At 45.3% G+C, this 27,500-nt stretch overlaps 2 protein-coding genes and 1 pseudogene across 2 annotated transcripts in view; 1 reads left to right on the forward strand and 2 right to left on the reverse strand.

Annotated features, from left to right (window-relative positions):
* The window catches only part of znrf2b (zinc and ring finger 2b), a 24,513-nt gene extending 13,943 nt beyond the window's left edge, over nucleotides 1-10,570 (reverse strand). Inside the window, exon 1 of the mRNA XM_030358141.1 lies at nucleotides 9,566-10,570. Within this exon, the coding sequence (XP_030214001.1) occupies nucleotides 9,566-10,010 (445 nt within the window). The 5' untranslated portion in view covers nucleotides 10,011-10,570. The remainder of the gene's footprint in view (nucleotides 1-9,565) is intronic.
* Nucleotides 10,571-14,333: 3,763 nt separating this feature from the next.
* Nucleotides 14,334-14,452, reverse strand: LOC115546194 (uncharacterized; annotated as a pseudogene).
* A 3,170-nt stretch (nucleotides 14,453-17,622) lies between these two features.
* ulk4 (unc-51 like kinase 4) overlaps nucleotides 17,623-27,500 on the forward strand; it is a 42,806-nt gene continuing 32,928 nt past the window's right edge. The window contains exons 1-17 of the mRNA XM_030359222.1: nucleotides 17,623-18,337; nucleotides 18,823-18,960; nucleotides 19,298-19,397; nucleotides 19,668-19,807; nucleotides 19,921-20,104; nucleotides 20,306-20,407; nucleotides 20,708-20,791; nucleotides 21,023-21,101; nucleotides 21,193-21,357; nucleotides 22,500-22,651; nucleotides 23,315-23,381; nucleotides 23,836-23,902; nucleotides 24,598-24,699; nucleotides 24,940-25,000; nucleotides 25,599-25,864; nucleotides 26,553-26,599; nucleotides 27,289-27,367. Of these exons, the coding sequence (XP_030215082.1) occupies nucleotides 18,823-18,960; nucleotides 19,298-19,397; nucleotides 19,668-19,807; nucleotides 19,921-20,104; nucleotides 20,306-20,407; nucleotides 20,708-20,791; nucleotides 21,023-21,101; nucleotides 21,193-21,357; nucleotides 22,500-22,651; nucleotides 23,315-23,381; nucleotides 23,836-23,902; nucleotides 24,598-24,699; nucleotides 24,940-25,000; nucleotides 25,599-25,864; nucleotides 26,553-26,599; nucleotides 27,289-27,367 (1,833 nt within the window). The 5' untranslated portion in view covers nucleotides 17,623-18,337. The remainder of the gene's footprint in view (nucleotides 18,338-18,822; nucleotides 18,961-19,297; nucleotides 19,398-19,667; nucleotides 19,808-19,920; nucleotides 20,105-20,305; nucleotides 20,408-20,707; nucleotides 20,792-21,022; nucleotides 21,102-21,192; nucleotides 21,358-22,499; nucleotides 22,652-23,314; nucleotides 23,382-23,835; nucleotides 23,903-24,597; nucleotides 24,700-24,939; nucleotides 25,001-25,598; nucleotides 25,865-26,552; nucleotides 26,600-27,288; nucleotides 27,368-27,500) is intronic.

Here is a 27,500-nt window from a genome sequence, read left to right on the forward strand (position 1 = left end):
TCTTGATCGCAAGCCAAGAACCGGTACAATTCCCCATCAAGACATGTCTGTCACGCAGACAGAGACCTTGATAATATCTACTTCAGTGTTCAGGCTCCGGTGTATTCCAACAGAAATACTTCAACAACGTGACATGCGTGTGCAGTATGTGCACAGTTAATTCTTACAGAAATCCGTTTGCACTTTGTAGCCATCCCATTATCCTAGGTTTCATCAGACTGTTGCTTTGTTCTACACAATCAAATGCTTTCAGTACTTTCTATTATTAAGTCACTTGTTGTGTTATTTTCTCTCTTCCTGCTGTTCTACATTTAGTCTAAAGCCCTTTATGCGCCAAGACCACCCACAGCGTGGTGGCGTGCCTCTGCTGGACGCATGTAGGAGTAACACTTGACTTTGACCCCCCTCGAATGCCACGCCTCTTTTTCCACAACGTCTGGCGTCTCCCGACCCAAAGGATTTATGTGTCGTCGGGTGGCGCAATGCTGTTGACTCAGTGTGAACCCTGAGCTGTATAAACAGCTCCAGAACCTCATAAAACAATGTAAGGGGAAAAAAGGCATGTTTACAGATTGTGCACTAACTGTGATGGAGGTCAAAAAGATAAAAAAAAAAAGACGTCAACGCCAACAAACACTGACAAACAACTGCCAACTGCTTTTTCCACAGTATGGTTCTGTGCTCGGATTAGTGGGGGGGGGGGGGGGGAGGTCAGGGAGGTAACGGAGGCTTGGAAGCACGTCCGCATCAGCTTATCTTGTCATTGTAGATTTCAGCTAACTGCTAGCGATGTGGTCTGGATGGCCCAGACTCTTGTTCATTGCCCTGTGGCGTTTGATTTGGCGTACAGGGAGGTTCTTCTTTGCCCTGCGGCAGCCAAAGTGCTTCTACGTATGAAATGACTCAGCCCAGAGACCAAGTGGTGTGATGGAGAGCCAATTGTCCACCAAACCATCAGCTCTTTTGTTCTGAACAGAACCCTTGACCCTGAACTCCCGTGCCACCTCTCCTCTCGCCTGCCCAGCCATCCCCTGCCGCGGAGGCAGTGGCTCTGAGACTAAAGAGCGTTAAGCTCATCTCCGGGCCCAAATTCCTGCAGCAAATAGACGCACTCGTTAGAGATAAACACCACGGCTGGAACGTGAACTGAACAGGCTACAGATCGCAAACCGTCCTTCACAACATGACCGGGTGACAAGCATGGCCAAGGGAGCTTTACCATCGCCTGGGCACGACAGCATCGACGAGAAATGACCAAACGATTATTATCAAGTGAACATAGCATGAATACAAAAAAAGTAAGCCATCATTGTGTCATTCTTGTGCCAGGCTTGGACATGTGGGTTTCCCGAATAGTCTAATATATCATGTGAACTGGCATATCAGGGTGAACTTGGACAATTCTGAGTCGGGTACAGTCGTCACAGCCAAAAGGCCATAATTACAAAATGGGAAGTGTGAGAAATGTCCTAATCCCCTGAAAGCCCTTCCAGCCGATTCGGTTCAGTACAGTAGCCTCATCGCCATGGTTTCCAGTACACGACGGCTGTCCAAGAGTTTCCCCCAGGGGTCATACATGGCTGTGAGTGATGTGGCCGAGATGGTCAGTTTGTCACGTTGAAATCGAGAGATAGACTATTGATTTCTGGTTTGATGGCTACTGGGCTCATGGTCGTATATCACAGATTGGAAAAAACACTTCTTTAGGGTTTAACCATTAATTAGGGGACGAAATTTCCCAGACGGCTTACTTAGTCTTGATCACCTTTTAAACAGAACCTAGAGCACGTGTTCTCCACACTCTAGGCAAAGTTGATAGGGAATGATAAATGTCAGACAATGCCGGTGAAAGATAAGACGCTGGCATTTACAGACCACGCAGCAGACAACCACGGGACCGTTAAATCTTCTGCAGTGAGGGGGAATCTTCTGAGGACAGACACGCGCACACACACACACACACACACACACACACACACACACACACACACACACACACACACACACACACACACACACACAGACATGTGCACACACCAAGCCACACAAAAGCCCACACACACACACACACACACACACACACACAAACGCCCACACACACACACAGACACACATACCACAAGGATGGAACTATAATTTCCGCTATAAGAATGTATGGTATTGGTTGTATTTGGCAGTTGAAATTAATGACTGAATTCAAATATTTGTTCCCCTTCCCATATGAAGGGTCTTGAATTGATTCTGACTGAACACACGCATCAAACGCTGATTCAATCCGACCCCTTTGCATCATATATCACTGAAACTGATATAGCCATGGCACCTCATTTGACAATAGATTTCGGTAAAAAAGGAGTCTAGACTATGGATTGCAGTGGAACGTGCTTAAAGGTACTATTAGAGACAAAACTCTAAACGTGCTCCTGTGATCACAACCTCACTGCAGCAGTCTTGTCTGGGCCAGACCAGACAGGCAGACGCTGCAAGGATGACAGACTTCACCTTATCCTTCCCCCATCTATTGCTGCAAAGAAATGGAAAAACGGTGCATTGAAAGTTAGAGAGGAACTGCACCAAAACAGGGAGGTTCGGAGATGAACCTCAAGGCATAGCACACACACAAATCAAACTGCACCCACACACACACACACACACACACACACACACACACACACACACACACACACACACACACACACACACACACACACACACATTCACACTCATTCTAAGGGGCTTTAAAATCCTTGCCTTATCAGTCATGTGATCTTTTCATTCAGAACACTATCTTGCGCGTCCTGCGTCCGTCGGCGCGGCAACCCAAGCCTGTGTGTTTACACATTAACCGTCTCTGAGCCAAGGGAGGGGGGCTACAGGGGGGAGCAATCTCACCTGCAGACTGCAGCAGAATGCAGCGGGGGGGGGGGGGGGGGGGGGCTGCGCGGTGGCCCACCTCAGGAATGTCATTCATTAAACTCCTGAGCGCTCCAGACCGCTGGAGCGGTCCAAGGGGCAATCTCAGCCTGCGCCACCTCTTAGCCGGGCGTGTGATCGATGCGTATAAGGTCCGCCCGGCCCGAGGAAGCTCTTACGATAAGAGGTGAGGGGTTCAGAACTACAGGAGACAACGCATGACGTTTCTCTTCTCCGCCTCGCTCCACTGACCCACACACCCACACGTTTCTACTGCTTTTAAAACCCGGCCGGGAGTGGCAAGGTCCCAGGTACTGAGAGAGCTGCTTCTTCAACGTCGCTTCTCCTCTGAAGACGATGGAAGCGCTGCGGCTAGCTTAATATTGTATTTTGTTTTTGATTCTGAAACAAGAATCTTTAGGAAAATATTGCCGTAAATGTACCTTGGTAGGGTTATACTTTGGTGGAAGTGGTAAAGCGCTGGGCTCCAGTGGATTAATGGAAATAGGAAGAGGAAAACCTGAATTCACAGAAAGTCATGCGACATCGTACTGAGAGCATGTGGTTGGGTTTTTATTCCTGTATTGAACACACACACACACACACACACACACACACACACACACACACACACACACACACACACACACACGTGCGTGTGTGAGTCCGCATGCTGATAGTAAGCTTAAAACAACACAAAGATAAACAGAGATAGTAAAAGAGTGAAAGAAGAGAGCGAGTCACATCGCCTAGGTTACCAAACATTTGGTCCTCTCTTTCCCTGGCAAGTTCAACATTCATCTAGAATCGAGGTGTAGGCGTTACAGATGGCGTGTGTGGTAAGATCCCCCGAGATGTCACACACACCATCTGTAATATCTACGCCATTTATGAAGAGCGCTGCAACATAAAGGCTATTTTCGGATTGTGATAGGCCTACTCGTTTATTTTTTCATGAGGAGACAGCGAATCAATCGGACGACTGGCGTTATCGAGTCAATAACACAATTGGTCCATTTTTAACGGATGTCATCAGGGGGAGGGCCGAGGGGGATGGGGGGCGGGAGACAGTAAACTAAACACTGTATACAGGCTTCTGATCACTGGATCCACACTTTCTAACAAGTGTTTAGGTCATGGCTTCATTTGATTCCAACAGAGGCTGTGTTTGTTTATGATAAGTGACTCAAACCAAAACAACAACTACAACACCAACAATCACGATGGGGTTATTAAAAAGTTGTACAGGGCATCAGGTGTCTGCATTTTAAACGTAATCTTGAAATTTGCTTTTCCTGTACATTCGATACAGACGGTGAGACATGTCTGGAATATTTTGGGCGGGATGAGGACACTATGGAGCGATGGTGAGAGAAACGAAAAGCCTCATTACGTGTGAGCAAAACGGACGGAGGCTGATCTCCCATTAACTTGCTCCAGTAGACAGAAGATGAACTATGGGCTAAAGACCCCCCAGAATAGTTAAAGACCCCCCAGGACAGATAGCGTGGGCAGTGTTTACGTGTAAATGTGTGTGCGCCGGTGCATGGCCATGTGTGCGCACACATTAAACAGAAGGTCATCTTCATTAGTCGCATTTATAATTAGCCGTTTATCTATGCAGAGTCATGCCTCAAATGTATACCGTTTGAGCAATTACTGGCCGGTTGACCAGCTCCTACCATAGGTGTGTGTGAGAGAGAGAGAGAGAGAGAGAGAGTGTGCGTGCGTGTGTGTGTGTGTGTGCGTGTGCGTGCGTGTGCGTGCGTGAACGTGGACACAGAATCCCTTGGGAACATTCGATCATGATGAGGGACGGTATAGTCAACTGGTCTGGCAGGGGTCTTTGGTCATTCTGTTTTTGTCACACGGGTAGTATGCTATGCTATAAATACACACTAAATTGCTATGCTATATACACTTTAACGTTCTAGATTTTACCTGCAAAAACAACACGCAGGGAAAATTATCAAGTTGAGGACGACGAACTATTGAATCCAAAACACATTATGTCAGTCATTGTTTTATGTGTGAAAACGTGTGTTTCAAATTCAAATTCAAATTTCAAATTTTACTGATAAATGTTTTTTCTACAGGAGTAAACTCCAACAAGGGCCATGTTGATGATGCGTGGAATTTGCTGTAAGGCACAGTCTGAATGAGGACATTTACATGACTTTACATGACAGTGACTTTTCCATGGTAAATGCAAATGTAAACAAACACATACATACAAATGCCTACAGAAAATGGCACCTTTGCAAATTGGCTTCACTTCTACGTCCTGTAGCAAAACCATCTCCAGGAAGTATGTAACGTGGTTCCATTTTTGGCCCATTATATAAGACACTCACACGCTTCTTAAATAATTTAAATGCTAAATAAAGCTTTATTGTGTCATCATGGCCACGTCGCTAGCAATTGAAAACATCCAGGGCTTTAGCCCAGAGGTCTGTGGGGGGAACCGTCCTGCATGCTATGGTGACCGTTTCTATATATATATATACATATTTATTTTTTTAGCTTTTTTACGGCACAGAGATCCGGGGCTGATCCCAAAACATCCGGAGCTATAGCCTCGAATGCCCAGGTCTAACGACGCGCCTGACAATGGCACTTATTTGAACATCATCTCAGTCTTGAAAGATAACAAACCGTACAAACACACACTTCATCGTCCATGATGGACTGGTTCTGGGGGTCACCATGGGTTTCTCTCTGAACACGTGGAGGCCTCTGGGTCCTCTTTAGTCTACAGCTCCTTGGAGAGGGTCCCAACAGCCCGAGATGCATACGAGATGGGTCTCATTCAGAGGGGGAGGGGGGGGGGGGTCGCGTCCGGCCGACAAGGAGGGAAATTAGACCAGAAGTGAGGTCATCTGTTGAAGGCCAGCTGTTACAAAGCAGGCCTGCCATTTCACAAAAGATAACCAATTATACAGAATCGCCCGAGTCCAGCAGCAGACACAGAACAGCACAATATTATGTATATTCAATTTAGAAAACCGCAAAACAAAATCGGCTTCCTCTTCTTTTTTTAAGACTACATGAGGAGTTGAGGAACGGGTCCAATTGGGACTATCTAGGCTACGATCTATAATTAAATCAGCGGGAATATGAGACAACGTTCCCATCTGGGCTTTGGTTCTGCCTCATGACTAAAGCATTGCAGTGTTGGCTGGTAAATACCGTGTCATGCGATACAAAGTCAATCTGGGGCCTCATTCACAAAAATCAACCTGTTAGCTATCACTAGCCCTGCTGCCAATGGGTCCGAGATTAGATGTTTCCATGTTCCTTGGCCACCCTGCCCCGTCTTACCATAAGGCTGTTAAGTGTGTTACGTGATCCTGACTGAATGCCCGGCCACCCCTGACGGCTACCAGCCGCTAACAAGCCAGCACCCCATCACCATGAACACATTTGGTTCGTGCTCGTAATGCTTATTTATGTGGGTCAAGTATTTCGCCCACTGCACTCCTAACAATTCCTGAATCAGGGTTCCTTAACTCTGCCTTAATTCTCATGATTTCTTCTTTGTTAATGAAGAGGTTTTTTTACTTTCTTCGGAAATCCAATCTTAAGAAAAACAGAACTATCTTTAGCTCGGTGAATAAGGCCCCTTATCTAATTTCAAACAGTAATAAGACAAAAGCAGGTAATGTAGAAAAGGCAGAGAAAAGCCACATTTCTCTCTCTCTACAAGAAAGAGAAAGAGAGAGGAACGATAGAAAGAGAAAGTTGTGTTGCTTGCTTATCCTTTAGGAGTGATGCTCTTGATAAGACTAAGCATTAATCGCTTGAACCGTTTTATTGAAACAGCTATGAATACAGCCAAGGGCAAGGACCTAAGCACTAGACTGACATTCAACTGTGTGTGTGTGTGTGTGTGTGTGTGTGTGTGTGTGTGTGTGTGTGTGTGTGTGTGTGTGTGTGTGTGTGTGTGTGTGTGTGTGTGTGTGTGTGTGTGTGTGAGTCCATGTGTGTGTGTATGTCCTTGTCCCAGTCTCTCTCTCCCTTTCTCTCCCTCTCTCTCTCTCTTGCTCTGCATCCTTCCAGAATAGAGGGGCACTTGAGAATTCATTATCATACACCATAACTTTGCACCTGCTCACACCACACAGACACAGACACACACACACACACACACACACACACACACACACACACACACACACACACACACACACACACACCCCTGCAACGTTGACACTGGCAGGTGTGATAAGGGAACACTATACGCACCACGAAAAGACAGTTCTCCAACGTCTCGGTTTGACCTCAACTGACAAAATGCTGATAATTTAATCCTTTGCACTTCACTGCTGCCACTCGGTACTGTATTCTGCAAAGTGGAAAAAGAAAGGACGTGGCTGATGCAACCAAGTGCCCTAACTGGACGTACTTTAGTAATTGTGTACTACTATTTCCCTCATTGCATATCAGGTCTAATGCCAGATGGCTGCAAGCCTATATATAACTCATAGGCTAAGTGATTAATCTGGGTTCCAGCATTATTCTATGGTATGGGCAGAACACTTTGGGGAGAGAAGGCATACAGGAATTTTTGAAGTGGATTCATATAGTTGCCATGGATTTTAAACCCTAACCTTTTTAAAGAATGTCCGTCCCGAAAGATGTTTCAATCAATCTTAGTGGTGTAGTGTATCCATGACTGTTAGGACAGTAAGGACCGTCAGGACAGCATTGTTCTAGTGTAAAGTATATTAAGACAGAATAGGAGTGCTTGTTTTGATCCGATGGCTATTTCTCATTGTCTGGAAACGTTTCAGGCGCTGTAGTACTACCTGCCTCCTTCAATAAGCTTATACCCCATGACATCAGTTTGGCTTTCGTTCTACATACTGACATGCTGGCGATTCTATTTCAGGCATTTCCTCCTTTCCGTGTCTCACACATGGGGACCGTTTAATTTGTGTTCGCGTGAACCCTCCAGCATGGCACTCATTTATTCTTCCTTCATTGTTTAAAGTGAGAATACAGGGCCAGTACTAAATGTTTATGGTGCCGTGGGTTATTCACTATTCTACTATGTCCTGTTATTTCGTACCATTACGTTCATCTACCGATAGCGCCCACGTAAAACATCCGCTCTCTGTGAGTCGACCCAGACATCCACTGAACTTGGTAACCTGGCAACAGTCCCAAGCGGTGCGGCCCAGCCTCTTCCGCGTCTGTTGCCCCGTCGGGGTAACATGGAAACAAACCGACCACAGGGGATATACGTGTTTATCACTTCCTTGTTCCCCTTGAATCGACTTGCTGCCACTGAGGAGACCACACCAACCGCTCAGATGAGACATGGGAAGAAAACAGATACGCTAATGGGATCGTGTCAACCCTATTCATAGGAAACAATCTACGGTTTAAAATCGAAGAAGATGTTCTACAGACTGGCCCTTTTAGACCACTTGTCTATTTGGCTTGTTTGTCTGAGCCTGATTGTGTTTGCGCTGTCCTGTTGCCTCCATCAAGTGAACATCAGACTCATATTTCAAACTACAACAGCACTGGTCTTCCTTTGATTCGCTGGTCTCTCGCTCTCTCCTGCTGGAGTCGCAAACAGCCGTTTGTCTGGGTTTGATTTCCCAACAATGTGGCTGGTCCGCCTCTTTTGGGACCCGTGCTGTTCATAAACAACTGTTTGGAACACCAAGTGCTTTTACTTTGGGAGACGAGAAAGGAGCCAGATGATGACTGGGGACATAAACGGGGTGATAAAGTGAGTTATGAGTGGATCATAAAAGAGTCATGACTTGCTTCCATCGTGTAAGCAGACAGTAGAAGCCTGGTCATTCTCTATATTCATATTCTGCTCTCATCATCTCTCTCCATTGTAAAGCATACGAATATTCCCATTCATTTCTAACGCGTGCAGACACACAACACTTGGTAGACCACCTTCAAGGTCATGGCTTCACATACCCCCTGGACCACTTGAGACCGCTCCCTCGCAGCTTCCACAAAGACAATACAGAGACGAGGGAAGAGGACCCCAACCCTAGTTTGGGAGGCAGAGCAGGTTGGCAACCGGAGGGTGTTGGTTCGATTCCCTGGCTCCTCCATAGCTAAGTGTCGACAAATTCACCTAAACTTTTCTGCTTTTTTCTGCTGAGCTGGTAGTTCCCCTTGCATGGTGGACACCGCTGTCTGTATGTATGAACGGGTGAATCAACGGGTGTTTGAAGGTGTGTGTCAACGGGTGTATGCAGGTGGCTATGAAGTTTTGTATACAGGTGTGTTATGAAGGTGTGAACAGGTGGATGTGAGGCACTAATTTTGGCCATTTACCTCTTCACCAGGAAGAGTGTCCTCCAGCAGTACTGCCACAAAGTACAACCACGGACGATAAGCCCCAGGGGTACACTTACATTCTTAGCACGTCCCATAGCAGACCAACCAGACGATCCGGCTAACCACGTCCCCCTAGGCTTCGATATCATTACACAGACTGGTGGTTTGGCTTTCCCTCAATTACGTCTGATCAGATGCCTAACCGCTGAGTGTGTAACACTATTAAATGGAATTTTGTTTAAAACAAGTGTCCTATTTACGTTCATAGAAATACAGCCTCCACCTTTTCTCTATACGAGGACCGTCAGCAATGTTTATGAAGTACAGGTAGGCCTACCTCCGAATAAGTGAGGCGAGAGATGGGCCGGCAACGACCCTACCAACAACCGGGGTCCCCCGTGACCTCCATTTGACCTCTCACGCTCCCCCGCCGTCTCGTCTGGGGTGCTGCCCGCAGACTCGTGAGAACGGTGGGCTCCCCCGCGGCTGTTCGGGATGTTAATTCCAGACTGGGTCCTCGTCGCCGAAGCCCCCGTGCTGCGCCCCCCACCGGTCGATCTCGAGCTAGGTCCGTTGTGCTGTGGACTCGCGCCACTCGACGTCGCCCCGTGCGCCCCGTGCGTCCCGTGGTGCGCGGAGGGGGTCCCACTGTACGCGTGGTACCGCGTTCCAAGGGCGGCGGCCGCCCTACTGTGTCCGCTGCTTGTGTTCGAGGGCAGATCCGAGCCGGAGTAGGCTCTGGTGCGTCCGTTGGTCGCAGGACCGCTCTGCTTGGCTCCCATGGCCGGTCGCCCGTCCACAGCTCCCCAACCTCCGAAGATTTCAATGATTTAAAAAAAGGAGGGGGGGGGGGGGGGGCGAGATGGTGGTAGGCTTACGTGGTGGGACGGACGACAGTGTTGCCAGATCTGACTGACACCGCACAGAGGACGCCGGGCCCGGACCACGTGGTTAAAACAAATAAACGGGCGTGTAAAGGACAGCAAAATGGGTCGTGGGAAAAACTGGCGTCCTCCCGCGGACGCTACATCCCCGTGACGAGAGGACGGACATCGGTCATGGGCTTCAACACTGACGGATGACAACTACACAAAAGTTAGCGACGCGCAAAAGCGCCCCCTCTGCTGTTGTATTCCGTGCAAGAAAAAAGTTTTGCAGTGATGTCATTACTCCATGATGTCCCTGGTCGTGGGTTCTTCTGCTGTCACGGGGTCCAATCCCCGCATTCATCCCCACCGCCGCCCTGCCGCCTGTGAACGTGGTCTCATGTAGGCTGGTTGAGTGTGTGCGTGTGTGTGTGTGTGTGTGTGTGTGTGTGTGTGTGTGTGTGTGTGTGTGTGTGTGTGTGTGTGTGTGTGTGTGAGTGAGTAAATGTGCTTGTGCACGCGCGCGCGCGTGTGTGTGTATGGTGAACGGCGGAGTGGAGCGTAAACAGTGTGGGAAGGGAGAGGTGGGCGTGGCCTCGGCGCGGAGCGCGTCGCGTGACGTCAGTTACAGTAGCGAGAGCCCGCAGCTTCCCCGAGCATCAACATGACGCGAGACGCTCGTTTTTATGCGCGCATAGGTGTCCGGCCTGCCGGTGAGACGGGAACATTTTTGAGATGAGCCGAGGACACCGCATTCTGATTTTTACTCCAGGTGTAATTAACTGCAGTATAGGCATACACAATGAATGGGTGCAACAGGAATATTTGGATCAAAAAATGATTAATAATTGAATTCGGCTATATCAAACTGTGTGACAGCAGTGTCCCCTACAGTTTTATATTAACGCCTAGCCGTAGCCTATAAGCCTATGCTCTTTCTTTCTCGCCTGTGACATTTTAGGTGTTTTCGAGGGCTCTTGTATTCGAAGCTGTCTTTATTCAGACAAAATACGAGGTCTAAATGGTCAAATATATATTTAAAAAAAAAAATATATATAGACTGCTCTTATTCTCTCTCTCTCTCTCTCTCTCTCTCTCTCTCTCTCTCTCTCTCTCTCTCTCTCTCTCTCTCTCTCTCTCTCTCTCTCTCTCTCTCTCTCTCTCTCTCTCTCTCTCTCTCTCTCTCTCTCTCTCTCCCTCTCTCTCTCTTTCCTTCACTTCCAGGAAATTCCTAGAATAACAGAATTGTGATTCCTGTTCTCCGCAGTTCAACTCCTTCGGAGATTGAGACAAAGGAGTCGAGGAGGAGAGAAGTAGGAGGATTGTAGTGTGTGCAGTATTTATGTGTTTTTGTGTGTTTATGTATGTATGCGTGTAATGGGATGCGATTGTTTGCATATAGCAGAATGTGACTCTTTCATGGACTTGTGGACCAGCTAGTCCTACATTCTATATATTAAGCTATAGTGGACAGAGCACCCTACACTCTCTATATAATAAGCTATAGGGGACGAAAAACTATATAGCATGCTATAGGACAGACAACACTCTCTATATAATAATCTATGGGGGACAGACAACACAATATAATAATCTATCGGCTTAACTTTTGGGAAAAGACAGCTGTTCTATAATTATAGAGGAACGTGTTAGCAGAGTCACACTCTCACGGCGGAATAATTCTAATACATGACTGATAACTGCTCTCTTCAGCCGTATACTGTCTGGCGTAGTTTATTGTAAACCGGTGCAGAGAGAGGGAAATTGGAGTGAACATTCCATTATATAGTCACAGACATGGCGCAACATCGCCTCCTTTTGGTTCTGAACAGGTAACTACAGTTACATGCAATCATACATATACCAACATACATATATCAACACTCCCACTTATGAATGACATGTATACTGTACATCTTTAATATAGTCAAATAAACAAACAAAAATAACATGGAAGTCAAATGTCAAACATTTACACGAGCCCTGCAAATTTCATTAGCTTGAGTTTGGAGACAGGCTTGGTCATAGCATCTGCAACCATGTCATCTGTGGGACAGTACACAAGTATCATCTTCTTTTCTCTTATGGTGGACCTAATGAAGTTATACTTAATGTCCACATGCTTACACCTTAGCCTGCACACAGGGTTCCTCACAAGTGCAATAGTCCCCTGGTTGTCCTCATAAACAACAGTTTTCCTGTACCCATAGGTATCTATACCTTTCAGTAGTTGCTCCAAATAGATACAATCCTGTATTGTTAGAGCTAGAGCCATGTATTCGGCTTCGCACGTGGATAGTGCTACTGTGGGTTGCTTCTTGGTTTTCCATGAGACCAATGAGATGTCTTTACTCATTCTCACACAATAACCACTCGTACTACGCCCGTCGCCTGACCCCCAGTCTGCGTCACTGTATGCTCGAAGGCCTAGAACCTCACTGCTCTTTCTGAAACAGAGCTGTTTGTCTACAACACAAAACATGTTTCACTGTAACCAAGTGCTCATCCGTGGGGTTAGCGAAATGCTGTGATAGCCTGCTTACCACAAAGCATAGGTCAGGTCGTGTACAGGTAGCTAAGTAGATGAGGCTGCCTACAACCTCTCTGCGCTTCTTTACATCAGCCATTTCAGGCGCATCCTCAGAATAGTCTACACTCCTGCATGTCAAAACGATTCAGGATCTTTCCAACATACTTCTCTTGTGACATTCTTACGCAGCCTTCAGACTGGCTGAAGTCCATGCCCAGGAAATGCTTTAACCTGCCTAGGTCCTTCATCTTAAACCTGGTGGAAAGCATGGTCTTCACCTGCTCTAGACTCTTAGTGTTGTTGGCTGCGATGATAAGATCATCCACCCAGATGATCAACTGTTACCTTTCCTGTCTGTTTGGACTCTTTTGTGTAGACAAAGTAGTCTGCTGGGTTCTGTGTGAAGTTATCATCTATTGGACATGTGTGAGGCTTCTCATTCCAATTACGCCCGACTGTTTCAGGCCGTAAATTGACTTCTCTAATTTACAGACTAGCTTCTCTCTCCCCTTTTCGTAACCCTCAGGTTGTTCCATGTAGATAACTCGATCGATGGGCGCATGCAGATAGGCTGTTTTTACGTCCATTTTATGTAATATCAAGTTGTCTTGGGCTGCCTTCTGCATCACTGCACGTACACTGGTCAGATTGGCTGTAGGTGAGAAAGTCTCGCCATAATCTATCCCTGCCCTCTGACTATATCCTTTAGCCACAAACCTGGCCTTGTACTGGTCATGTCCATCACTGTCCTCCTTAATCGAGTATACCCACCTACCTCCCACTGTCTTTCTGCCCTCTGGCAATGTAGTCAGGGTAAAGGTCTGGTTGTCCTCTAAGGACTCGATCACCTCGTCCATTGCTCTTTTCCACTTTCCTGATTCGGTTGATGTCATGGCCTATTTAAAGGTCAGCGGCACAACGCAAATTGCTCGGTAGCAATAGTCTATACTAGTGAGTGTACTGTCATCCATACTCAGGAAGTCGCTATCTTCCTGAGTATAATCTCTCAGATACCCTGGTGTTCTACGCTCTCTGGTGGGATATTTCCCACTGCTTCAGGCCTGTGGCGTCACCCTAGGGTGCTTCTCGCCATCATCCTCTCGTGACTGCGGACCGCCAGTCTGTATGTCTGTGCTGAGGACACTAGGTTGTGGTGTCTCTCTCTCCTCACTGTCTATTTTGGGATCCAGCCCAAGCTCCTGAGTCTCGCTCTCGCAGGTTGTCTTTGTGACAAACTTTACCAGCCTGTGCTTTTGCACTTTCCCTTTATTGGGGTAGTAAACTAGAAAGGCGAGACTGCCCTTGTCATGCCCTACAAAGAGTCCTCTCTCACACCTAGGATCTAGTTTACCTCTGTCCTGTTGGTAGGCGTAGCATCCTGACCCCAGCCAATCTGCGCCAGAACGCTCACCACACACCAACTTGAGGTGAAGAGTGAGGGAATTAATGAGTCAGCCAATTATACAGGAGGATGATTAGGGGGCCAGATTGAATAAGCCTGGTTGGGCCAGGACACCGGGGAAACCCCTACTCTTTGCGTTAAGTGCCCTGGGATCTTTTATGACCTCAGTGAGTCAGGACCTCGGTTTTACGTCTCCTCCGAAGGACGGCGCCTTCCGCAGCACAGTGTCCCCGTCACTTCACTGGGGCATCGGGACTGATGTTAAGCCCAGAGGGAAGAGTGCCACCTATTGGCCACCACCCGACACCACTTACAGCACCTTGTATTTCCAGGCGGTCTCCCATCCAAGTACTAACCAGGCCCGATCATGCATAGCTTCCGAAATCAGACGAGATCGGGCGTGTCCATGGTGGTAAGGCCGTGCAACTTGTGCACCTTGGCTAGATGACACTTTTTCCCTGTCAGTGCTGTATAAGGGGTGGTGCCTGTGTGCTTATTAAAGCACCGATTCCTGGTGTAGGCTGCTTCCTGAACGGCATAGTGCCAAAGGCTCTTAGGTAAGTTACTGTCAATAAGTTTACACCTGGCCATCTCGAAAAGGGTACGTGTGTGTTTATCAATTGCATACATAACTAAAATAAGCTGTTGTTGACAGAGTGCTGCTAGAAAGTATGTCAACCTCTTGAGCCTAATTGGAATTTTATTTAACCATTATTAATTCATTTTTATCAATACCAGTATGTTTAACATTAAATAACACGTGTGTGTTTATCAATCCAAAACTCTTAATGCTGACAGGTAAAACCCAATTAGCAATGTTATTTTCACAAAAAGTAATCAGTAATACATAGTGCCTTTCTTAAAGTTCACAAGATTGTAAATAAATACAATCAAAACACAACTGGCAAATATGGGTTTGTGAGAACAAATGATTTTACAATGTCAATCAAATTGTAACTTGTGCAGACAACAGGCTGTCAGCAGCCATTTTCTCAAACTGTCCCATGTTGTCCAGTTTTCATGAACGAACAACAAACTGGAGAGTGGAGACTGGGCAACTGGCGGCCCGCATCCTCACTCAGTGCGGCCCGCATCCTCACTCAGTCAGGCCCGCACATAATAAAAAAAAAAGATTAAAAAAAAAAGAATAATAATAATTGATCGAGTTACAGAAAACTCGGTCAAGAAAGATGAGAAGAATTCATAGAATTCGAAGGCAAACCCATGCGTCTAGTTTGCTTAGAAGCGATATCATTCATTAAAGATATCCACTTAAGTCGCCACTACAACTACTACAACTGCTTGTTGGGTTTGAACTCATTGAGTTGTTGCACTTAATGTTGGGCCACTGTTTTTCAGTTTTTTGACTTAATTGAATGATGATGTATGTGAGCCCTTTGCACTGATAAAAATACTGACCATTCATGTGGCTGTTTGAGCATGGAAAACATGAAATGAATGTATGTTGGTTCAATTAACATACCGTACATAGGTTATGATTCTGGATGATTTTTTAGGTAGTGGCCATCCCCAAAATGCACCAGAATACAGGAAATCATATCTACCAAATTCAAAATTGTGTAGCTTCTCTCAGCTCACGTTTAGTTAAAGTGTGCAGTCATGTGGCCCTCCGATGGTTATGATGAAAAATGTGGCCCTCTTTATCATGAAAGTTGCCCATCCCTGCTGTAGGAAGTTCCAAGACAGTGACACACTTGATCCACCAGGGGGCACAGGATCCCTCCTCCTCCCTGCTCTGGTTAATGTCTTATGTAGTTGATTCTTCTGCGGTGTTCTTTTTGAGCCATTTTCGGATATCCATGGCTAAATGCTTAATTGTTGCCGCCGAAGAAGTTCAATGTCGGTGCTGTGCGCGCCATAGATATACTATACACATGGGCGCGCGCATTTTTCACACGACGCCGGCCACCGGCCGAGGCGCAGTTAACGCGCATCTGTCGTCATAATAATAATAACGTTCTTATCGGTTTAGTGAACAAAATAAATGCAGAAAATAACGGTATTTAATGTAAAATGTCACAAGTTTAATTACAATTTGTTTTGTGAGCATGTATTTTATTATCTTTTATGATACTAGTGAAAAAAAATATCTCCCTCCTTTTTTCAATTGAGGGTGCACATTTTTTTGGGGGGCGCAATGCATGCTTATGCACCTCCGTAGAACCGGGCCTGTGAGCCTCATTGTGGACGGTACAGCTGGAAGGTCAGCTGCAATTCTTTCACTGCGTCCTCCACAGCTTGCTCCTGAATGTAAAACAATTTCACCTTTGATTGTCCCTCACTCAGAGCTTGGTACATGGACAATGCCGTGGGAATATCAACTCGTTGACAAGCCTGTCGGCCCACCTCTTCAATGTGCCACCCACAACATCTGGGACACCGTTGCCATGGCGGGCTTCGAAGTAGTTCTTGTAAACCCCTTCTTGAAAATTTCAGTACAAAAGAGGTAAAAATGACCACGCTGCTTGTACTGTGTGCAGGGGCTGTCGCTAAAAAAATGGATGGTTGTCACATCCGGGAATCTCTCTTGCATTTCCCTCAGGATGGGCTCCAGGTGTTGCCATATGGCAGGTGGTCCCTTCAGCCGGGATGCCGATACAGTGCAAAAGGAGGTAGGGACAGATGCCCCCCCCCCCACATAAACCCCAGTGTGCACTTCTGAGTGAACTGAAGGAGATGCAACCCTGTAAGGTAAGGGTGCACTCACACTAGGCCATCTGGCCGTGGCCGTTTTCACACCTAACTGTGCTCAAATCTGCCAGTGTGAGTGTGGCCAGTCTGGCCAGGCCAGGCCAACTTGGCCACTTGGGAGAGTGGTGCTGCTACGGTACGGGCCGCCACGGTACAGATGCTAATGAGCCGACACGCGCACACGCACGGCTACGCAACCTGAGCTGGATGACGTATAGTCCATGCGACGACTATGGACATAATAAAGGCAACGAGCCTTCTTTCCCATTAAACGGTAAACATGGCGTCAAGCGGTTCAAATGTTGGTTCACGTTGGTCCCATAGAGAAGTCGACTGACTTTTAGCTGTTTAAACCAGCAGTGAGAGTGGGCTCTATCTGAGAACGGCTCCAAATAAGCAACAGACTCAGCAAAGTGCGAACTGTGTTCTCTGTGTTGCTGTCCATTGTTGTTAAAACTCTGACTGGCGGCAGACTTATTATGGTGATTATGGTCCATGCAGCGGACGCTTGGTGATGACGTGTTACGACGTGATGACGTATGTACAAGAGCCTACCATGGCCAGGCCACAGTTGCGACCATAGACATCTTATAGCATATATATAAACTTCTTCTCAGTCTTTCTGTTCTGGCCTTTTGAGAACGAAGCCTCTTTCCAGAAGGCAACCATTGAAACATTATATGGCCTTGGTGATGACAGTCCTTTAAAATTGCAAGTCCAAAGTTGTGTATCACTGGGTTGTCCCTATTTAACAACTCGAGAAACAGGTACAGGTTATGCATGTCACAATCGTTATGTATATATTCCAGATTTGGTTTATGATGTGAGGGTCTGACTCTTCTGTTAGCAGCATCCGGCGGCGGGGTGCAGCAGTAGCAGCAGCAGAGTCAGGTGGCGATGTGCAGCGGTGTTCCTGGTTCTCCGGTTGCTTGTGTTCTGGTGACAACGTCGCTGGCTGGCTATGCTTGTTTCCAAGCACCTCCGGATGTTATTTGTATTAAAGCCCAACAGGAAGGCAAAGTTCATTGTCAAAGTTCACTTGCTTCTGATCAATTGGTGTAATTTTAATAACTTCCTTGGGGTCTTCTAGAATAGTATTGCAGACCTTCGTCGGTGACAATGCTATTGAAAGTAGGGTTGTAAAAGTTATTAAGTCCTTTATGAAATAGTTAAAAGATAATGTTAGCATACATCTATATAATTGAATGCATCTATCTATCTGTCGAACTTCTATCCGTCTCATTCAGCTTCTATGGCAACCCTTTTGCATCTCGTCCTGTCGCTTAGCAACGAAGGGACAGCACCAAGGTGACGACACTAGGGTTAGTTGATTACGGCTAAATCGCAAACTACAAAAACAAACAATACGTTTTCATTTCACGTGAATATTTTTTATATCTGACTGAATTAGACAATCAAAATTATTACATAGAAAGCGATTTTGTCTATATACGGAACTTATATATCCATGAAATTTCCCTGCACCCCCGGCAGGCGCAGTGAAGTGGTCCAAAGCAACTTCCTGTAAAACAAACAGCGCGTTGGTCAAGCCAAAGAAGTTGAGGCTTTGGCAATGACAACAGAGGAAAGACCCAAACTGTAAATACATTTATTGTAAGTTTAGCAATGGTCCAATACCATTTTACTTCCGACCCTACCGTGTCTTTTCTCGGGGGATGCAGCTGTTTACAATGTGTGTATTAGTGAACGGATCAGTAAACTCGGTCTCGCTCGATTTCTAACGTTACAGTGTGCTCTATGTTAGTGGTGTATATTTTATCAATATGATTTAATCATATTAGAAATTACTGTCTGTATTATATAACAACCCTTCAATTAACAACATTTAAAGCTATATTATTAATTGTATTCATATTCCAATTTTCCGTGCTTACAATTTATTTTCCCGATGCTTGCTGTGTTACGTTATGGTCAACGTTTACTATTCTAGAACATGAACGTTCAGCCCAAACGTTATTCTTTATATTTTGTACATGTGACTCGGGACAAATTGTGGTTTCCTTTTAATTTTCCAAGATGTGTATACTGCGCAGCTAGTTAATGTCATCCTCATATCATACCAGATGGAGAACTTCATCCTTTATGATGAGCTAGGGTCAGGTAGCAGGTCTGTGGTGTATAAAGGCCGAAGAAAGGGCAGTCTTGGTTATGTAGCCATTATCTGTGCCGATAAGAACAAGAGGCCAGAAATCACCAACCATGTAAGTCTGTGTTTTATATTCCACACCGTGCAACTCAACACACTTGTTTGACCAACATGCTTTCAATGTCTTTGCAATTGTAACGATTATGTAGTGGTTTATTTATTTATATTGATTGATTTATTGTCAATAAAAACCCTTAACCATCATGTAACTGCTGAAATAACCATTTCTAACATAACCATTTATTTAAAATGTAGAGTTTAGACCAAAGCTATAAGGAAATACACATTGACATTAATTAGAGATAGTCGGTAAATCTTTCAGACAAAAAGGAACATCTCCATGATTACATGTTTAAAATAGATAATCCACTAATATCTTTGTCGGTAATCAGGTACGCCTCTGCAATGACCTGGACCATCAGAACATTGTGTCCTTCTGCGAGTGGTATGAAACCAGCAATCATCTGTGGTTGGTCATGGAGCTCTGCACAGGTCGGTGGCTACGACTTTAGTCCTGGCTCTAGGCTACACTGCATAAAAACCTATTTTGGTTAACTTAAATTCTAAATTGTAATGGTAACATCCTTTTGTTCAGTACACGACATATACCAGAGCTTCATGTTTCAATTATGATGCTCGTAGTTTGAAGCCAAGAAATTATATGTCTGATGGAGATTGGCAAAAATAAGTAGATTTTTATTGAAGGATGCATTTGACCTTTTATTCAATTATTTTACTTTCGTTTTTTCATACCGTCTTGAGGTGGCTCCCTGGAGTCTGTGATTGGCCAGGATGGCTGTCTGACAGAAGACATGGTGAGGTCCTTTGGATGGGACATAGTCAAAGGGCTGAAGCATCTCCACCAATCAGGAATCATCTACTCTGACCTCACTCCTGCCAAGGTAAGTCCCCCCCCCCCCCCCCCACCCCGCTTTCCCAGCTGTGCACAAATGTAGGGCAGACAAAGAAAGTATGACTACCAAGTGTTGACGTGGTGTCTGTGGCTGCTCCTCAGGTCTTGCTGGACGGGGAGGGCGTGCTGAAGCTCAGTAACTTCTGTCTGTCCAGGGCGGCGGGAGAGACCCTTGAGGAGTTCTTCACAATGCTGTGCCTCTCGGGCCAGTCGGGCCAGGCAGGAGGGGAGGGCGGAGAGGGGGACCAGGAGGTCTCTGAGAGCGGCCTCAGGAAGAGGATACGAGGTCCCCACCGACTCTATTGGTTTTGAGATGATGTCATGTACTGCTAATTGTCAGCTCGTCAAATGGATACAAAACAAAACATAAAGACCGCTAAGAATAGCGAACATTTAGTTTTAGTTTAAACATTGATCCAAATGCTGACTTGTGTCATGTGTGTGTGTGCGTGTGCGTGTGCGTGTGTGTGTGCGTGTGTGCACACAGGTTCTCCAGTCTACAGTGCCCCAGAGATCTTGCAGGGAGCCAATACCAGTCCCAGCTCTGATCTGTGGGCATTGGGTTGCATGCTCTACCACATGTACTCAGGTAATACACACACACACACACACACACACACACACACACACACACACACACACACACACACACACACACACACACACACACACACACACACACACACTTACACACACACACTTACACATACACAGAAAATCAGTATAGTAAATGAATAGCAAATGGTCTAAAATATACAACAGATATATTAAACTGGATTGCTATATGTGCTATATTGAACAGCGCTGTCCTGTTGTTCTTAGGCCGTACCCCTGTGTGAATGCTTAGTTGTGCTGTACCATTCTAAACCAAAGCAATTCCATCCTACAGGAAAGCCTCCGTTCTATTCTGAAAACTACACTGAAATGGTGAAAATGATCACGTACCAGGAGCCTGCACCCCTCAGACAAACAGGTACACAAGTGTACACACACACACACACACACACACACACACACACACACACACACACACACACACACACACACACACACACACACACACACACACAGACAAACTGCTTAGGGTAGTCGAACATGACAATGAATCACACACATACATACCTTCACCGTAAACATTTAAAAGGTTGAAACACCTCAAAATATGTTTATTATAAGTGTCTTATTTCTTTGTATCTTTTTGCAGTCGAAGAGTCTGAATCAAGTCCCAGTGTTGAGTTCAAGAGCCTTCTGAAAGGCCTGCTTAACAAAAACGCCAACAAGAGGTCGGTTTCCCCAAATAATACACTCTTCACATTTATCTATTCATGAATTGTGTAATTTATTCTCTCTATTGTGATTGGTTTGTGTCTTCAGAATGGATTGGCCAGAGCTGTTGGACCACCCTTTCTGGGCCCAAGTGAAGGAGGAGGAGGAGGAGGAGGAGGAGGAAGAGGAGGGATGGTCTGAAGATGGAGAGGAAGAGGAAAGGGATGAGGGAGATGGCGATGGTCCTGATGGAGATGACGCCATCAGTTCAAGGTTTGTTGTCGCATTGTGGATTGATATTATAAGATACAGATTACAACTTTACACAGAGTAGGAAAAAGCTTTTCACCTTTTTTTTAAACCGATTATAGGGTCCATTCAAAGATGCTAGCTTTCTACATTTCAAAATCACAACACTAACACTGACACTTCAGCCAAGGCATACAGCTGCCTTGGGTAAATAAGGACTGTACTTACGATGACAAAAGTATGGACCAGAACAAGCACCCCTGATGAGACAGTCAGAGCTGGGGAATGTCCCAGCAGCTAAATGTCAAGTGATGTTTGTGCACATAAGGCATGCTCTACACATAAAACATGTTTGCTTTGGCCGCTATTCAAAGGAGAGGAAAGGCCTATACGCAATGTGGGAAACCGAACAGGCTGCAGCCACAAACAAAGCCACCACGTTCAAGAGATTACGTTTTAGGGTTTACTTTATTTTTGTAAACATTTTGCCGGGTTCTGATACAAAGCATCTGCTTGAAATGCTTGTACCTCTAACATCTGTACAAGTAAAACTGTGTGGTGTATATGTAAGACCAGAGGCAGGCTTCTCTGATACAAATCCCTGTCATGAAAGACAAAAGTCACAGACAAAGCTCCATTTGACTCCCGAATTCAAAAACAGTGTTAAATGCCTTGCGAGTGAAACTCACTACAATGGAGGAAGATAAGGGCACTGTTTTGCCCCTGGGCCGCCCACAGGAGTGAATGAGATGGGGTTTTCATGTTTGTCATCAATTGATCAATTAATCCTCAACCCTTTACAATGAGGGTGCATAAATTAAACACTAATCTACATAAGTAAGTGCAGAAATACACATCCAATAACAGACACAAAGAAACACATACACAGTTGAATAAGGCTCTAGTATTCATTAACTAATGCTGTCAATGTTAACTAATGGTGTTCAAGGTAACTTGGGTAATGGTGTTCATGTTAACTAAGGTCTTAATTTATGCATTATTTAATTGGGTTGTGGTTACCCACTAACCCTTACCCTAACCTGCTACGCTGATGCTATATAATAATGCTTATTACTGCATTATTCTGTATTATCATGCATTATTATTAAGTATTGTTAAACATTGTTAAACTTATTATAAAGTCTTACCGACGCATCATCCGATAGGTCCAACCCAAACCAAAGGCTCTCAGACCGAACGCTGGGCAGTGGGAGCGCTGGCCCGTCCTCCACCCAGACACCAGGCCACCGCCTGGGGCAGGACCCCGTGAGACGGAGGGCGTCCCATCCCCTGGCCCCCAGCCGGTCATTCTCCCTGGGTAATGTAGTTCTTTATCACAAGGCTGGGGTGTAAGCTTCAATTAGTCCTTCCTGATTTGATTTAGCTGATGGCTGGTTTAATCCGTCGTTGCAGATGCGTCCACGCGTACAGTGCACACCCGTGAGGTTCAAGGCATAGTCATTTAACTGTCAAATATTTGTTTTAATTTAAATTTTTGTTTTATTCCCAAATTGTCGTGTCTGTGTTTGTGTGTGTGCTTGTGTCCGCCCCAAACAAACGCACACACACAAACATATTTACACACACCAACAAACACGCACACTCATATGTATGCACGAACGAACACATGGTCTTTACTTTTTTATGTTAATCACTCACGCTGAGAGATCCTTTTTGCACACAGGGCTTTGCTGTGCAAAGTAAACAGAACAGGCTTTGAATGGAAACGCACCTTTTCCTTTCTTTATTTTATCCACACCATTCAATCCTTTTTTTCAAGTTTTTCTTTCGCTCTCACATTCATTGGGTATACAATATCCAGCTCATTCAATGGATTAAATAGACGAACAATCTCTATGTTATCCAGGCTCCTAGCTTTGCCATTTTTTTTACCAGTACTGATTTCACACTCAGTGCCCTTTGTTTGGCCGGAAATGCAAAGGCAATGATATACTTTGAACTTTTTCATTCTTTTCTTCAGATAATGTTTCAGATCTAAGACCGAAGAGCGCAGATAACGATAACTCTGAGGCAATGTTCCTGCTAAGGTAAATCAAGTTACCTTTGCTTTCAGACTCTATCACCGAGCTAGCTGGAGGCATACTCAGTCATATTTTATAAGGTAAATCAATTGATCTATGGATCAAAATCCGTCTCGATCTTAGAAAGCATGCAGTTATTCGCAAGAGCATCTAACAATATTATTATCTTCAAAATAACACATAGTCCAAACAATGTCTTCTTTTAAATGTAATCACATTTTATGAATCAAAGACAATCAATTGCACAGCTCATTCATTGTATGCATAACAAAGAGACAAAAGCACTACCATTACATGAGCAACGTCACTGAAATATATAAACTATTTTACAGTAGTCTATCTGTAGATGGCAGCAGAGAGTCACACATGTGGTCCAGGGTCTGTGACTACCGAACCCCAGATCAGCTGTCGATACTCATTTCACTAACGGTTAATCAATCCCCCCCTGACCCAACCACAGCAGCCGTGCGACCCCAAGAAGAGGCTGCAGTATTCCGGACCCCCCCTCCCAGCTTCCTGCATCCAAGGTTACACACACTCCACTGAGTACCATTTCTGAGTCCCCGTCCGTTGACCAATCACCAGTCGGTATGGGTATACGACACTGATAGGAAAGTTATTGTATATGATGAAAAGTGTAAATCTCTCTCCGAGTTTACAGTGGTTGTGACTCGGATTAAATTAAAAACACTGTTCTCTAACACCCCCTTCGTCCCTAAAGAATGCTTTTGTACAAATAAATAAAAAGTATGAATGTGACTGGACGACTTTTATTGACTCAGTGTGAGTGGAATGAGTACAGATTTCCATATATTAATAAATCATTCTAATATAATTACATTCTCATATTTTCCTTGAACCATATTAAAGTTATGATATGAGACAATCTGCACACTAGCTAGACATCATGTGTCCTTCAGAAGCAATGGGCAAAGAATACCACAGGGTTAAGGTGTAACATGAAAATCCCAAAAGACAGAATAACCTTATGTAGATTCAACATGATTAGATTATATGATATACTATGCTATATTCAATTACTGGGATAATGATGGTTGAAATTATTGTAGTCCGCAGTGTTTTGTTGCTGTTTGTCTAATGCTGCTCTCTGCTGATGGTAAACCTGGTTTTCGGTGTGTCCTATACCCTGTGTTGGTTAACATGATAATAATCAATAATAATTAACCTGATGTTCGATCCATTCTCACCATGCCGTCATAAGGCCCATGAGAGCGACCCTGGCAGCGACACTATGTCCCGTGTGGAAGCCCTGCTGTATACCGACGCGGACATGACCGTCGCCGCGGTGATCGACAACCCCAAGGTACACGCACACACACGCACACACCCGCACACACCCGCACAGCCACACATTAACATCTCACACTACTGTTCACTACTGTTATTGCTTCCTATACATTATTGTTCTACACAGTTGCGCTGGAGCGTATTAATACAGTATGGGGATAACTCGTTGTGTCTTTTAAAAATAGAAATATCTAGTAAAATAATTTGGTTGAAGAGGTGCGGGAAATAATTGTCTTGGTGTATTTTTCCTGACCAGATTCTGCACAGCCCGGCCGTACGGTTTGACCCAAAGACTCTGTGTGTGCCAGCGTATTCAGGTACTCTCTGACATCCAAGACGGTGTCATACGTCGTGGATGCACGTTGCAGCTGATTCTCGATAATGGGATGTTTGTTACCGTGGATTTAAGAACCATAGCATGTCATTTATTGTGTAAACGATAGGCTAGGATTGTAGTTATAGTGTAATACAATCACACCTCACATTACATTATTGCACATTATTGGATATGTATTGTAATAATTATAATTAGGGATGACATTTATATAGCACATTTCTTGAACTCTATGCGCTAGAAACAACAAGTTGTAAAAGCAAAAGCAAGAAAACAATAAGGGCCTTATAGGCTAATTTAAAGAAGTGTGTTTTCAGTAGGCCTTTAAAAGTTTTGCTGTGTGTGTATTAAACCACATTCCCTAGGAAGTGAACACACTTTTACTGCCTGTTAAAGCAGGGATGATATAAACATGATATTAAACTGTATTCTTTATTGTAGAGAATAACGTTTCTGCACACACACACACACACACACACACACACACACACACACACACACACATATACACACACACACACACACACACATACACACACACACACACACACACACACACACACACACACACACACACACAGTGGACAAGCTCCGATCCCTGAGCGACGAGGAGTGGGACGTCTTCCTCCTGCAGCTCTGCTCCTCCCTGGAGGGAACGGCCGCGCCTCCTCCTCCTCCTCCTCCTCCCCCGGCCTCCTCTTCCTCCTCCAGCGCTCCCCCTCCTCCTCCTCCTCCTCCTCCTCCTGCCGCTGCGGCAGTCCGCTCCAGAGTCAACCTGCTGGGCTACCTGTGTAGCGCCGCGGTCGCCCGTGGAGACGTAGCCACCCGGCTCATCAACTCCCGCCTGGTAGGAGTTCAACCCACGCACGCGCGCCGGCACAAAGACGCACGCACACACGCATAGACAATATAGTGCAAGACACGTTAGTAATGTCTACAAGAAGATTATAAGTTGAACTCTGAAGCTGCTGAAAATTATGCTTATTATATACTTTTTTCTTTTTATCAGATTCATATTTATGTAGAATATTTAGGTGATAACATGATGGTCACTGTTCATGGCTTCAGTTTATCTTTCCCTCCATCCCCCCCCCTTTTTTTTATGCACATCCAAGTGCCTGATTGGGCGAGTTATCAGACCAGCCCTGTCCTCACAAATAGAGAACCAGGCACAAATCTAATACCGCGGTTATCTGCAGTAAACCAATAAACCAAGCCTGGAAAAGGAAAACACTTTTTTTTTTCCAACACTGATTATTTTTATTATATATTTGTATTAACGTCCCTCCATTCATGTTCATTGCTATTACTGAATCACTTAAGTCCGGGACAAAGCTTTGATCCATGGCCTCCTCAGCCACGGACTGTTTGTTTGAAGATAACTCGGGCCTTCCCTCAGACTCCACTGCCCCTTGTTCCTCCCGTCCGTCCTGACCGATTGCAGCTCTGCGTCCGCGGCTCTACTTTGTCCACACAGTGAACCGAGCGCGTTGTCTGTGTCTTCCTCCTCTCCTCTCTTGATTGCCTCTCTGCAGCTGCCCGTGTTGACACATCAGCTGCAGCAGGCCCCTTCCTGGGATGTGTGAGTATCCACTCTTGACCGGACGCGACCGGGCAACAGAGTCCCTGCAGCCTGACAACTAACAGGGCTGCAAAATACATTGAACTGTTCTAACTCAACTTCCTGTTCTGCCTTCACCTGTGCTGTGTGGGATTTTACAGAACAAAACATTGCTGATCGGTTTTGCAAAGGCTGTATACAATTGGTGGAAAAAAAATGATTCGACATGAAGTATTTGTGATCTTTTCTGTTATATATATATATGTATATATTTCTGTTGGTTCCTGACATCTGTGATTTTGCATATGAAATAGATGGCTCGAGGCTAAAGGTGATCTGGTTAAACTTTCAATATTTTGACTTTTTATACGCCATGTACTCAACTGCAAGCGTTCCGTATGCTAATGAGGAGAAAGCCATAAATACAGCTCTAAATATGGATCTTAATATGGAAGAAGTTGCCTGGGTTTTTCTCTCTGGCCTCACTGGCAGATGGCCGCGCTTGCTCCCAAACAGTGAACACATTGTGCTTTGAGTCGGAGCACAATGTGTTCAAAAGCCTTTGACGCACACATTGTATGACTTGTAAACAGCCAGAGAAACAACCTGCGTTGGTATTACACGGGGCTGCCTCGAAGAGGGTGTAGAGAGTCTGGCACTGCCTAGTGCAACATGTGACACGTGTTAACGTACGTGTGTTCATTTCAAAGGAGAAGCAAGGTGCTCAGAGTCATCGGCCTGTTGGCTCAGCATTGCACCATCCTCAGTGAGGAAACGCCCACCTCTGAGGTTAGTATCACACACAAACCCACACACACACAGACAAGCACAAACATACATGGTTGCAAATACACACGCACACACATTCACACACAAGCACTTTTACACTCACGCACATCAGCATACGTTCACACATGCACAC

Source organism: Gadus morhua, chromosome 6, assembly GCF_902167405.1.
Source record: "Gadus morhua chromosome 6, gadMor3.0, whole genome shotgun sequence".
Classification (NCBI taxonomy): Eukaryota; Metazoa; Chordata; class Actinopteri; order Gadiformes; family Gadidae; genus Gadus; species Gadus morhua.